The sequence below is a fragment of the Urocitellus parryii genome, chromosome 11, assembly GCF_045843805.1.
Source record: "Urocitellus parryii isolate mUroPar1 chromosome 11, mUroPar1.hap1, whole genome shotgun sequence".
NCBI lineage: Eukaryota > Metazoa > Chordata > Mammalia > Rodentia > Sciuridae > Urocitellus > Urocitellus parryii.
This window is the reverse complement of record NC_135541.1, coordinates 105,216,281-105,230,594: the sequence shown is the minus strand read 5'-3', so window position 1 is coordinate 105,230,594 and position 14,314 is coordinate 105,216,281. Positions and strand designations below refer to the sequence as shown.

General features: G+C 33.9%; 1 protein-coding gene across 11 annotated transcripts in view; it reads left to right on the top strand.

Annotated features, from left to right (window-relative positions):
• St7l (suppression of tumorigenicity 7 like) overlaps positions 1-14,314 on the top strand; it is a 224,905-nt gene that overhangs the window by 20,996 nt on the left and 189,595 nt on the right. For all 11 annotated transcript variants that reach the window (XM_077791008.1, XM_077791006.1, XM_077791005.1 and 8 more), the window contains exons 5-7: positions 106-221; positions 5,656-5,734; positions 12,478-12,632. In XM_077791008.1, the coding sequence (XP_077647134.1) occupies positions 106-221; positions 5,656-5,734; positions 12,478-12,632 (350 nt within the window). The remainder of the gene's footprint in view (positions 1-105; positions 222-5,655; positions 5,735-12,477; positions 12,633-14,314) is intronic.

Sequence of the window (14,314 nt, the reverse complement as noted above, 5' to 3'; positions counted from 1 at the left end):
TATAGAACTTGTAGTCCTCTATCTTTGAAATTTAAATAGTATATGTTATAGCAGACAGATACTCTCTCATGTCTAATTTAAATATTTTCTTGTGTTTTGGTTAAGATACACTTGGGTGACTGGAAAAGAGCCACTTACATACTATGACATGAACTTGTCAGCACAGGACCATCAGACCTTTTTCACCTGTGACTCAGACTTTTTACGTCCTTCAGACACAGGTATGTCATATCTATTCATGGTGCAAACAGTGACTGTGAAAATTATTTAAAAAGTTCTTTAGAGTTATTTATTATAATATCCAGAGTTATTTGAGTTGAAGTTATTTGCATTATTGACAAGAAACTCAGATTAAATAATATTAACAGATATATTAACTCAAATTATATTACAGTATTTGCAGTATGCCAGGCAGTGTGCTAGCTGATAGGGATCAAAGATGAAAATATATTCCTTGCTCTCCAAGTTTCATACACTATTAAGGAAGACACATATGAAAGCCCTGGTTTAAGTAATTTGTAGAAATGTACTAATTTAATTTTCCCACTTTATGAGAGGTAGTAGTATCAGTTCAGTTTTAAAAATAAAAGAACTGGTTCTGGGGATGAAGCTTACTGCTGAAGTGTTTGTCTAGCATGCATAAGACCATTGATTTGATCGCCAGCACTGCAAATAAATAAATAAAACAAAGGAACTAAGACAAAGAGAGATCAAGTAGTATGCCCTAATCACACAGCTAATACATAAGGATAGGTTTCAAACTCCAGTTTGGCTTTTAACCACTAAAATACTACTACTTCCACTTAACCACATTGATAGGTAGTTTGAAAAAGCCAGTTTCTTAGCACTGAATTGAGTTCATTGTCATATATCTTCGTTGGATTAAATGTATTAAGGATGGATGGTAGCAGGAATTTAAGGATCTTTGATATGGTTTCATAAAATATTTAATTTCAAATAGAGGTTAAAAAAGAATTGCTTTATGTTTATAAGTTTAATGTTATTATTAGCAAAAGTATGTCTTAGAAATAGGAGTAGAATGTAAGTATTATGATTTAATTTTAAGGATTGAAGTGAGTCTGGAAATTAGCCCTTATCTCCCTCTCATAGTCAGAATTGCAAACATCAGTAGACTTTCCAAACAGCCACTCTGACTGTCCACTAAAACTGTAGTCTTAAAACATTTCTACACTAAAACTATAGTCTTAAAACATTCTCTATCTCCAAAAAGAATTTAAAAATTATGTGTGCCACCCCCGACCAGTGCGGGCAGCTGAACTAAGATCACTCGTGTGAATTTGCAGGGACATAAAATAAAAACACAGACACGATTTACCTTTATACAAGCTTCAGGATGGCTTCCCCGTCTTTCATCCTCTGGCTCCCCAAAAGGGAAAGCAAGAGAAAGTCATGAGAGGCTGATGAGAGAGAGGGAACACATTTGGAAGTCAGCTTTTATTGGGGAGGACTCTTGTTCTTAGAAAGTTCTATTCATAAAAGGGCAGAAGGGGCAGGAGTATAAGGGAACAGGTGAGTGTAACTCAACCCTAGGGGCATGCCCCACAAAGATGACCTTGCATTCTGAGTGGTTGGCCAGAGCCTGAGACATCAGGTCTGGAAGGCATGGTCCTTCAGTGTGGCTCCCCACAAATGTGTCCTTTTACTTTTTTTTTTTTTTTTCTGGTACTGGGGATTGAACCCAGGGGTGCTTTACCACTAAGCTATGTCCGCAGCCCTTTTTATTTTTTGAGACAAGGTCTCACTGAGTTGCTTAGGGCCTTGTTAAATTGCTGAGGCTGGCCTCAAACTTGTGATCCTTCCTCAGCCCAGTCAGTGGTATTACAGGCATTTGCCATTGTGCCTAACTCAATCTTTTTAAAATTAACATTACAAGGCAAAATAATTACAAAGAATGTAATTTTTGACATATTGCAAAATGTAGATATTAAAAAAGTAAAATTAATATGCCTTATTTTAAATATACATCATGGAGTCAGTTTATTTTCTGTGTGTGTGTGTGTGTGTGTGTGTGTGTGTGTGTGTGTATATGTATATGTGTATGTGTGTATGTTTGTTTTCTGGGATTGAACCCAGGACACATGCTAAGCATGTACTCTACTACTAAGCTACATATATTGCCCCAGATCCTGGAATCAAAAAATTTGATACCGGGGCTGGGGATGTGGCTCAGGCGGTGGCGCGCTTGCCTGGCATGCGTGCGGCCCGGGTTCGATCCTCAGCAGCACCACATACCAACAAAGATGTTGTGTCCGCCGAGAACTAAAAAAAAAAAAAAAATGAATATTAAAAATTCTCTCTCTCTATTCTCTCTCTGTCCTCTCTCACTCTCTCTTTAAAAAAAAAAAATTGATACCCACCTTATCTATTGAAAACTACATGATCAAACGTTTTCTAACAGTAACAAGCTTTTGTAAGTCCTTTTTCTTCTTAATGCATATCTATTTTACATACTTTATAATTGTATTATAATTAATGCTTAAGTCTTTTATCATAAGCAGACTTTTCTACAATAAAAAAGTATACATTTTTAAATGTAAATTTCATTTGATCTAGGTTCTAAATAATGTGATATATTTTAATCAAAGTTTTGTCAAGTCCTTACAGATATATAACTTAGATCTTTAAACTTTGAAATATGTCCTCCATGAAACCTAATTGGATGCATGTCTTAATTTTTCAATCTTATTAACCAAACCAGACGCTTTCTGGTAGTGAAGTCTGTGATTTCATTTTTCAGTTCAAGTAAACATATTAGCATGCATCTTCCATGATAATGTTCTCTTCTGAATTCAAATTCCAAGATGGAAAGATAGATAAATCTTGGAGCTTGGACTAGATAGACCAAATTCCCAGAAAGCCAATGATATATATTAATAGTTTTATATTCAAAAGACAAATGTGTATGTATATGGGATGTGGCAAATTTCCCTTGACTTATCATCTTTAGTAATCATTAAATGAGTTGATTTTGTTCTCATCAATTTGTTTATCTAAGGCAGAGAACAAGCATATTCTTGGGGCTAGGGTTGTGGCTCAGTGGTAGAGCACTTTCGTAGCACATGTGAGTCACTGGGTTAGATCCTCAGCACCATATAAAAAAAATAAGTAAAATAAAGGTATTATGTCCATCTGTAACTAAAACAACAACAACAAAAAACACCCCATATTCTCAAGGGACAGCCAGCAATGTTTTCTGAATTATATGTTTTAATTTCAACATTTAAAAATAAAGATGCTGGTCACAATGGCATGTACCAGTAGTCCCAGCTCTTGGGAGGTTGAGGTAGAAGAATCATGTAAAGCCAGGAATTAAGGGCCATCCTGGACAACAGAGAGATTCTATTAGAAAAATAAATAAATAAAGAGCAAAATTCACATTAAAATCTGATTTACACTTTTTGGAAAGTATAGGAAAAGTGGATCTACATTTCCACTTGGCAGTAATAACCTAGAAATGAATTGTGGCTATTCTCTTCAGACAGTAAATGTGGTTTTAGTTCATTGTCATGTTTCTTACCTGGCCTCTGTAGACATTTACATATGTGACCCCTGTCCTAGGGATAACTGCTGGTCTCTTGTGCTTATTAGAATGTCAAAATATTTGGCTTAAAAATAGATAAATTTGAATGAATTACTAAAATCTTTTATTAATTTTTTAAAGCATATCATGAGGTCTTAAAGAGAACAATTGAATACTAAGTCAACATTTTGCTTTAAATTATTCCTGATCCTTATTTTAGAAAAAAAAATGCACATTTTTTCCTTCCTCTACTTCCCTTTTCCTCTTAGAGTTAGGACTGACTTGGGTTATAAAGAATAATCTTGAAAGGCCAGATAAAGCATTTGAAAACAGAAACATAAGAAAAATTACTATTTTTGAGATAACCTCAATAGAAAAATTTTTTAAAAAATGAGATTGTTTTCAAATTAGCAAAGATTGATAAGGCAGATTGAATATTCCTTATAAGAAATACTTGAGACCATAAATATTTGGATTTCAGATTTTTAAAAATTTTTTAATATTTCCAAATATATAAGGAGATATGTTGGGAATGGGACTCAAGTCCTAACATAAAATTCACTTACACTTTATACACTTAGCTTGAAGGTAATTTCATACAGTATTTTTAGTGTACCTGTGTTTTGACTGCGAGAACATGAGGTCACGTGTGGAACTGCCCACCTGTGGTTAATGTTCTTTATTTTGGAGTATTTCAGATTTGGGATTTTTGGATTGGGGATGCTCAACTTTTGTAGTAGGTTGTTAAGGAAGTATGGAAATGATCAGTCTCCTATAAAGTGAGAATATAAATTAATATGATATTGTTAAGAGGAATTTGGAGATATATGTCCAGAACCTTTTATTTCTAGAAAGGAAATATTTGATCAGCAATGCAAAGATAGCCACTGAAAGATTGTTATCACAGTTTTATGTTAGCAAAGTATTGGATATAACTTAGTTGTCCATCAAAAGGGAATTGGTTAAAGAAATTGATATGTACTTAATATACCTGAATATCAAATAACTCTTTAAAATGTTGGTAAAGATTTAGTATTAAAATTTGACTTGTAAATATCATATAACTTATAGAAAAGAGCCCTATCATCAGAAATAGCAAATTTATATATGCTATTATGCTCTATTTTTATTTAATATTTTAGAGTTTCAACAGAATAATGTTCTTAGTATCAGATGGATGCTGCCTTGCATCAATTTGTCAAGTTCAGGAAGCATTAGCTGTCAGCTAGCTGGTGACATGTTTGATATGAGAAAAGAATTTTTTGTTACACAAGTGGAATATATTGTCTCCTTTTCTAAGCCAACACTAATATTTTCTTTCCAAGGGAAAAAGCAAACATTTTCCACATTATTCTTTCTGGACAGAGATGGGTTTTGTTCCAAAATCAACACTCATAGGTTCCTTATTTTTCTTATCAAACTTAAACTAAGCCAGATATCTTCATTTTGTTTGTTTGTTCCTTTAATTTTTAAGAAATGTTACTTAGTGTGATATCTTTATTTTAGTATAGTGAATGGTAGCAAAACTAATATGATTATTCCAGAGAAATTCTAGCTTAGGCTTTTGTTGAATTCTGGTAAAGGTGACATATTCCAGAGATGTATTATATTCTAAATTAATTCTTCCCTCTGCTTTTCATGCAAAATGCGAATCCACACATTCTTCTTAGAGTGAATTATTGATTAGACAGACTCTGTTTTTAAGTTTTTGTATATTTATAGCAGTTCTATAGAATCTTTAGAAAATGATAAAAACTGAACTGGAATATTTAATGTTGATTATAATCTAATATCACTCAAACTGAATTTTAACGTGCATTTAGATATATCAATATTCACATATAATAAATGATGAAATTAAACTAGTTAAGTACCTTATATGTTGTTATTCAAATAAATCAGAGAAAGATTATTTTTATTACACTTAAACCTTCTATATTTAATGTAAATTTCTCATAAAGTTAATGTGAATTAGAAACTCAACTTCTTGTTTTATATATTTAAAGACATATTATTTAAAGCTTTATTTACTCTCCTTGTTCATTCTTCATATGTTTTGCATAAAGTTATTTATGTTTACCATCTCATTCACTTTTGAAATATTTTTCCTACAGTTATGCAGAAGGCATGGAGGGAAAGAAATCCTCCAGCTCGAATCAAAGCAGCCTATCAAGCTTTAGAATTAAACAATGAGTAAGTTTGAATTATATGGAAAATAAGTTTGTTTTAAAGGAAACTCAGGCAAATGATTTTATATTTCCTTTTGTCTGTTTCTAAGACCCTTGGAGTCATTATACTATTATACATTATACTATTATAGTTCCCTCTTCCTAAAGATAAAATTTGCAGTATTCACTGACATCTCTATTTTGTTTCTGAAATTTAAAACTTAAATATGATTTTGAATAGAAATTATGTTAGAATTATTTTTTAATGGAGAATGTGATAATACTATAAGGGTATTAAAATGCTTATGCCAGTGTTTTAATTTTGTTTTTCATTTAAATCATTAATTCAGAACATTTATTCAGTACTGAGAATGTCAGTTGCTAATGGGCTTAAAGACATAAGAAGAGGATTCAAAATAAGTAAAACATAACTCTGTCAACATCCCTCCCCAAGTTAACAACATTTATTTATTTATTTTACTTTATTATATATATTTTTTTGACAGTAGAGGATTGAACTCAGGGATGCTCTACCACTGAGATTCATCCCCAGCCCTTTTTATTTTGAGACAGATCCAAGTTGCTGAGACTGGCTTCAAATACATAATCCTCCTGACTGAGCCTCATTGGGATTACAGTTGTGCATCACTGCACTAAGCTAATAGAAATTAATCTAATACATACTAAATAAATGCCAAGAGTAAAAATATAGTTCTATTTGGGGTCACTCAAGGAATGTTTTCCCAAAGTGGTGCAAAAATGGTAGAGTAGTGAACTCCAAAAACAGTGAATAAACTCACAATCAAAATAATAAAAAAGTTTACAGCAATCTAGTGAATGTTAAATCAAAGGTGAAAATACCTATCTTGTTTAATATACGCTGGCCCGATCATCTACTCCCTAGCTCAGTGTTAACCTTGAAGACAGTAGTGCACATTGTAAGTATAGATCCATATCATTTTATCAAAGAACAGTGGTTGTTTTAACCTGTGTGGTGGCTCCATGAAAGACCAACTGAAAGGACTTGCCTTTATTTGAGTTAACTTGAACATTTCTCAGAACTGAATTAACTACATAAGGCACATTTGTTGAAAACATCTAAAGGTAACTGCATTAGTCACTATTGTCTGAGGCAAGGGATAACAGCTGAGGCTAAAAACAGACAAGCTAGAAAGCTTATGAGGAAAGGCTGGAGAATGATACACTTTGGGGAATTAAGGCTGTGAAGAGCTCCCACAAATACCTGGGAATCTCAAAGTCTTATGCTTGGTCAAAGTTGAACATGTGCTTACAAAAGACTTCAAAATGGTCTGGGGTTGTGGCTCAGTGGTAGAATGCTTGCCTAGCATGTGTGAGGAACTGGGTTTGATTTTCAGCACCACATATAAATAAATGAATAAAATAAAGGTCCATCAACAACTAAAATATATTCATGTGTGTGTGTATATATATAAATAAATTTTTAGAAAAAGAAAATAGTTGAAAAGGCCCTGAGCTCTCATGTCTGGCTAACCTTCAGGTTGTGTGAAAGCAAGAAGTAAAGACTAAGGCAGAGTTGGAAGATGCCTGGTATGCGTGTGCACATACAACATACACACAGCTCATCTGCAAAAACTTCTGTTTTTTTGTGAGATTTTTTTGAGTTTCAGTGTTTAAGGAAATCAGTGTTTAAGGAAATCATTAACTTACTACTAAGCTAACAGAGCTCACACTTCATTTGCCCCACATGACTAAGAATGTGAATTTTTTAAAATTGGTTCAGGGAAGTCATTAAACAAGCGACTACAACAAACAGCAATGACAGATGGAGTACAAAACAATCTTATTTCCAGAGTTTTCAAAATATAATAATCAGGGTTTCCCATTTTCAATGAAACATTATAAAGAAAACAAAAAATATATATATGGGCAATGCATAGGAAAGAAAAGAAATTTATAGAAACTGCACCTAAAGAAGCCTAGACTTTGGACTTAATAGACTTTAAATAAATTATTTTAAATGTGTTCAAAGAGCTAATGAAAACCATAAGAATGATGTTTTGCCATTACATAATATAAATAAAGAGGAAGAGATAATAAAAAGAATCTAACTGGAAATTCTCAAACTGAAAATTCTGCTGGGAATAAAAAATCTACTACTGAGTTCAGTAGTAGATTTAAGCACACAGAGGCGGCGTCGCTCCCGCCACTGTGTGCGGTGTGTTGCCGGAGGGGGAGCTCCGAGCGCAGCTCCGGCGCGGGTGGTGGGACGGTGGACCGTTTTAATTTTGGTTGCTGTTACTACTGATATCTGAGACAAAGTGGTGCTAACTGAGGGAATCTCTGCAACTTGTAAGTAAACATTTTTTTCAGGAGAATCTTGTTGAAGATGTCATTATTATACGTTGTTTGAATGTATATAAGGTGATATTCCATATTTTTAAAGTTGCTTAGTCATTGGAGTTTTTCCACATGCATACACACACAACATAATGATATATTTTGGCCAGTATCATTCCCAAGAATTTACCCTCCATGTTTGTCACAAAATATTTGTGCTTGTTCCTAGCTTATAATTCACCTTTTAGTGGAAAGTTTTTTTGGTACTAGCGATTGAACCCAGGGGCACTTAACCACTGAGCCACATCCTCAGCCCAGCTCTGGTAGTTTTGTTTGTGTCAATTAAGATTTTCTACATATAAAGATAATGTTATCTATGAATAGATAGTTTTACTTTTAGGATGACATTTTTTTCTACTGCTATGTTAAATGAAATGGTAAGAGCAGATATCCTTGCCTTATTTCTGATCTCAGAACACTTTCAGTTTTTCATCAATCAGTACGTAGTTATCACTGGGTTTTTCATAGATACTTTTTTATCAGATTGAGGAAGGTTCCTTACAGTCCTAATTTTAAAAATGTTGTCATCATATACTGGTGTTAGATTTTGTCAAATACTTTTTCTGCATCGATTGAGATAATCATGGTTTTTGTCCTTTGTTCTATTAATGTGATGCATTACATTAACTGATTTCCATGTTTTTATCATGAAAGGGTGTTGGATTTTGTCAAATGCTTTTTCTTCATCACTTGAAATGATCAGTGATTTCTCTCCTTCATTCTGTTAAGGTGATATATCATATTGATTAATTTTTATATACTGAGCCATTCTTACTAGAGCCAATAAAGATTTCAAAAATGTTTGAAGAGACAAGCTCAGTATAAAAAATTAGCTGCATTTCTATACTTTAGCATTGAACAATTTGGAAAGGAAACCAAGAAAACAAATCTGTGTTAGTCAGTTTTTTATCCCTATGACAAAAAACAACTTAAAGGAGGATAAGTATATTTTGGCTCATGATTTCTGATGTTTCAGTGCATGGTTGACCTGCTCCACTGCTTTGGTCCTGAGGTGAGGCAGAACATCATAGCAGAAGGAAATGGCAGAAGATAACAACTCAATTCATAAGTAGCCAGAAGCAGAGGGAAAAATAGTAACTGAGACTGGGAACAAGATATAGTCAAGAGCACATCCTCAAGAACTTACTCCCTTCACCTAGGTTCTATCTCCTACACTTTCCACCACCTCTCAGTAGTCCATTCAGCTATGAATCCTTTAATGGTTTAATAAATTGATGAGGTCAGAGCCATCATGATCTAATAATCACTTCCAAGAGCCCCATCTCTGAACATTACTGGGGACCAAACTTTCAACACATGATCCTTTGGGGGACGTTTCAAATTCAGATCATAACATAATACCATTTACAATAGCATCAAAATTATTAAGATACTTTGGAATAAATATAACCAAGAATATGCAAGACTTGTACACTGAAAGCTATAATACACTGTTCAGATAGTTAAAGACAACTTAAATGGAAAGACATCCTCTATTCATGGATTGGATGACTTAAATATTATTATGACATCACTGTCCTTCCCAAGTTGATCTATAGATTCAGTGTAGTCCTATCAATTACTATTTTTGCAGAAATGGACAAGCTGGTCCTAAAATTCATGTGGAATTGCAAGTGACTCTGCATAGCCTAAACAGTCTTGAAAGAGAAAAACAAAGTTGGAGGACTCACACTTCAAGATTTTCAATCTTACTACAAAACTACAGCAATTAAATCATAAACATAGAAACCTAAATCAATGGATTTCAATTGAGAATCCAGAAATAAGTTGATATCTATGGTCAACTGATTTTTGACCAAGGTGCCACTACATTCAGTGGAGAGAAAAGTAGTCTTTTTAGAAAACAGATGATGCTGGAACAACTAGATAGCCACATATAAAAGTACGAAATTGAACTCTTTACCTCACATATACATACCAATTAATTCAAAATTAATCAAGGACCTAACATGTTTGACCTAACACAGATCAAAATGGGCATGATAGTATATGCCTATAATTCCAGCTAACTCAGGATGCTGAGGCAGGAGGATCTCAAGTTCAAGGCTAGCCTTTCCAGGCAACTTAGTGAGACACTGTTTCAAAAAAAAAAAAAAAAGAATGGTGAAGGGACTACTGGAGATGTAGCTTGTGGTAAATTGCTCCTGGGTTTGCTCCCAGCACCTCTAAAATAGATAGATAGATAGATAGATAGATAGATAGATAGGCACCTCCTAAATAAGTAAGTAAATAAAGGAAGGACGAAGAAGAAAACAAAATATGGAACAAATCTCCCCAACTTTGGATTTTACAGTGGTTTATTAAATAGGATCTGAAAAACACAAGTAATAAGAAAAAAATAAATTACATTAATCAGTTAGAATCTTTTATGCAATAAAGGACACTATCAAGTGAGAAAATAGATTTATGATTGTCAGGAGTTAGGGAGACTTATGGATTTCTTTTAGGGGTGATGAAAATGTTTTAGAATTATGTAGTGCTGGTAATTGTACAACCTTGAGAACTTATTAAAAGTCTCTGAATTATGCACTTTAAAACACTTTAAACTGTGATTTTTTTGGTATGTGAATTTAACCTCAACTTAAGAAAATTACATTCCCCAAAGTAAGATTCATATAATTAATTTATTGCATTAACATCTTCAGGTGCAAGAATAAATACAAGAAGGCTTTAGGAGAAGAAAAACCTCCTCATACCATACAACTATAATTTAAAATTATCTTGAGGGACTGGGGATATAGCTCAGTGGTAGAGCCCTTTCCTAGCATTTGTAAGGCCCTAGGTTTGATCCTCAGCACCACAAAAATAAATAAGTAATAATGTTTATATTTTGATTCAGCTGCATCAATTTTATCCATCTAGATCTTTTAAAAAGTATTTTTATTATGGTTATTTTAAAACATTTGAATTTGTTTTGGAAATGGCAGGATACCTAGTGTTTAAAGCAGCAGTATATCTAATATTTCAGAGAAATCCATGTAATATATAGGAGATATTATTGTTGATTAGTGAAATTATTGAATAATTTAGACTACTATTTGCCTAAATGGTATGATTTACATTTCCATATCTGAAAGACTCTTCTCAACCTTAATTGATGGTGATAGTTATCTGGCCATCACTTTTGTTTCATGCCTGCACTTGTACTTTTTACCAATAGTGTCTCTCGTCTTGTTGAGTTAAACACTGTGTTCTATACAAACATTTTTAATATTTTTCTCAGTCTTCAAAATTCTGTGTGCGTTTTACACTTATGTCACATTACAGTTCAGACTAGCCGTGTTTCAAGTGCTCAGTAAGTATATGTGACTACTGACTGTTCTGGACAGTGTAGGCTTATATTATCAGAACTAAGACATGATCCCCAAAGAGAGGTACTTGTTATTTCTGGAAATGAAAGGGAAACTTTAAATAGGTGCAGTGGCACACAGCCCTATAATCCCAGTGACTTGGGAGGCTGAGGAAGGAGAATTGCAGGTTCAAAGCCAATCTCAGCAATATAACAAGGCTCTGTCCCAAAAAGAACTAGGGATGTGGCTTAATGGTTAAGTAACCCTGGGTTTAATCCCCAGTACCAAAATAAGAAAATGGAAACTTTTTCCTTCTCTTCTTTTATCCAAAAATAAGAACGAATTTATGTTATTAGCCAGCCATTGACTGGCTAATACAAAGAAAAATCTCTGTTTTAGTAGGGTGAAGAAGAGAAAACTTGAGGTAATCATGGGTATAAGGAATGAGGGTAGGAGTTTGAAGGAAGGACTAGAATTCAGACCAAGGGAAGTATGCTGCATTCTACTGTGCATAAGTCCAAGGGAGGATAGAGCCACATGCAGAGGGAATACTCACGTTTGAAGGAAAAGCCTAGTCCTGAAATGTTTTTTTGAGTCAGATATGAAAGGTGTCTCTTTAGCATAGAGACCCTCTTCCTTATCTTCACTGTCTTTCATAGCTGCCCACAGGAGTTGGATATTACAGAATATGTAGTGACTAAGAGCAAGTCTGATCACTGTAGTATATGGTTGCCAGAACTACTTTTCACACAATTCTTTATATATCTTCCTTTTTCTCCCCTTGTAAAAAAAAAGAAAACACAGAGTCAGACCATGGAGGTAAAAAAGAAGAAAGAATAGAAGAGAAAGATAAGAGACTGAAAAAAATTGTGGAATTAGACATAATGAATATACTAGTATGTCCCCAAGAAATTAAAACATCTAATAAAGTTGGTTTTTGTTTTTGTTTTTTCCCCCAAGAGATGGAAAGTATAGGTAAAGCTAAGGGAAACTTGGTTTAGAGCAAAGGGATATACCCAAGAGAAAATACTTGCCCTTACAGTTTTATTTCAGATTGCCTTGCTTGCTTTCTTTATAGCTGTGCTACTGCATATGTTCTACTGGCCGAGGAAGAAGCAACCACTATTGTAGATGCTGAAAGGTTATTTAAACAGGCACTCAAGGCAGGAGAAACAATTTATAGGCGATCACAGCAGTGCCAGCACCAGAGTCCTCAGCATGAAGCTCAACTGAGTAAGCAAACTTGAACTGATTTTTACTGTCCTTTTAGCACCTATAATTGGATCTTGCATGTTTAAAACACAGACCACCAACAATAAAAACAATGCTAGATTAGCTAATTTTTACTTAACTAATTTATTAATTTGTATAAGCCAGTAAGACAGAAACATGTAATAGCCAGAAAGAGCTTGTGAAAAGGATAAAATTTGCTCTGGTTATTGAAAGGAAATATGCTGTTTTGAGACTTAATGGTAATTTATTTCATACAAGAATTGAATACCTGGTTATTAGAGAAACATAAATATAAAACTATTTGGTATTTAGGAGAGCATTCTCGTGATTATTAGTATTGATTGAGAAGATCCTATTGATGGTATTTTCTTTATCTTCATCCTTACTCAGTAATAGAGGCTTTTTTTTTTTTTCTGCTGCTGCGGTCAAACCCAGAGACTTGCACATACAGAGCAAATACTGTACCCTTCAGCTACATCCCTGAGTTGGGGAACTCAGGACATCATTTTGTTTGCTCTTCAGACTCTGTTATCTATATGTAGCATCAAGGAGTGGCTCTGATTATTCTTTTTTTTTTTAACTGGGGATTGAACCCAGGGTTGGTTTACCACTGAGTTATATCCCCAGTCCTTTTTATTTTTAATTTTGAGATAGGGTCTCACTAACTTGCTGAGGCTGACCTCAAACTTACAATCCTCCTGCCACAGTCTCCCAAATTGCTGGGATTACAGGTTTTCACCACCACATCCAGTCATACCATCTGATTCTTAACATAAAATCCAACCTTATATGTAACATTGGTTTTTTCTTTGGTTAATTTTTTTTCTGTGATTGTGTTTGGGATCAGATTAGCCACAACAACTGAAGTCTTTCCATTCCTTTTTTTTTTTAATTTGTTCTTTGACAGTAGAGTGTATTTTGACATGTCATTCATAACATGGAGTATAACTTCCCATTTTTGTGGTTGTATGTGATGTGAAGTTATACTGACTGTGTATTCATATTTAAACATAGGAAAGTTATGTCCAATTCATTATTCCATTCCTATCTCCCTTCCTTCTGTCCATTTCAGTGAACCTCCACTCCACCTTCCCCCCTATCATTGTGGATCAGCAATCTATATATCAGAGAGAATATTCAGCCTTTGGGTTTTTGGGATTGGCTTATTTCACTCAGCATGATAGTCTCTAGTTTCATCCATTTACTGGCAAGTGCCATAATTTCCTCCTCCTTTATGGCTGAGTAACAATCCAATGTACTACATTTTCTTTATCCATTCATCTTTTGAAGGGCACCTAGGTTGGTTCCATAGCTTAGCTATTGTGAATTGAGCTGCTGTGAACATTGATATGGCCTCATCACTGTAGTATGCTGATTTTAATTCCTCTGGGGATATGAGGAGTGTGATAACTGGGTCAAATGATCTCTCTAATCTTTAACGATACTCTTCTGATTATGATTGAGATACTTTATCAGAGATGTTAGAATTAGGAATGTTGCTCCTGCTTGTTACCTTTTATGGCCGGAGGATTTCAGTTTTATGATTTGGGTAACTAACAGAAAGTAAATGAAATATGTTTATGTAATGCATTATCCATTAGCAGTTAAGTTCTAAATCTTTTGTTTGTGGAAATTAAAAGTTAGATAATGTTTTCTCTCCAAGTTAAATATGATGTTTACAG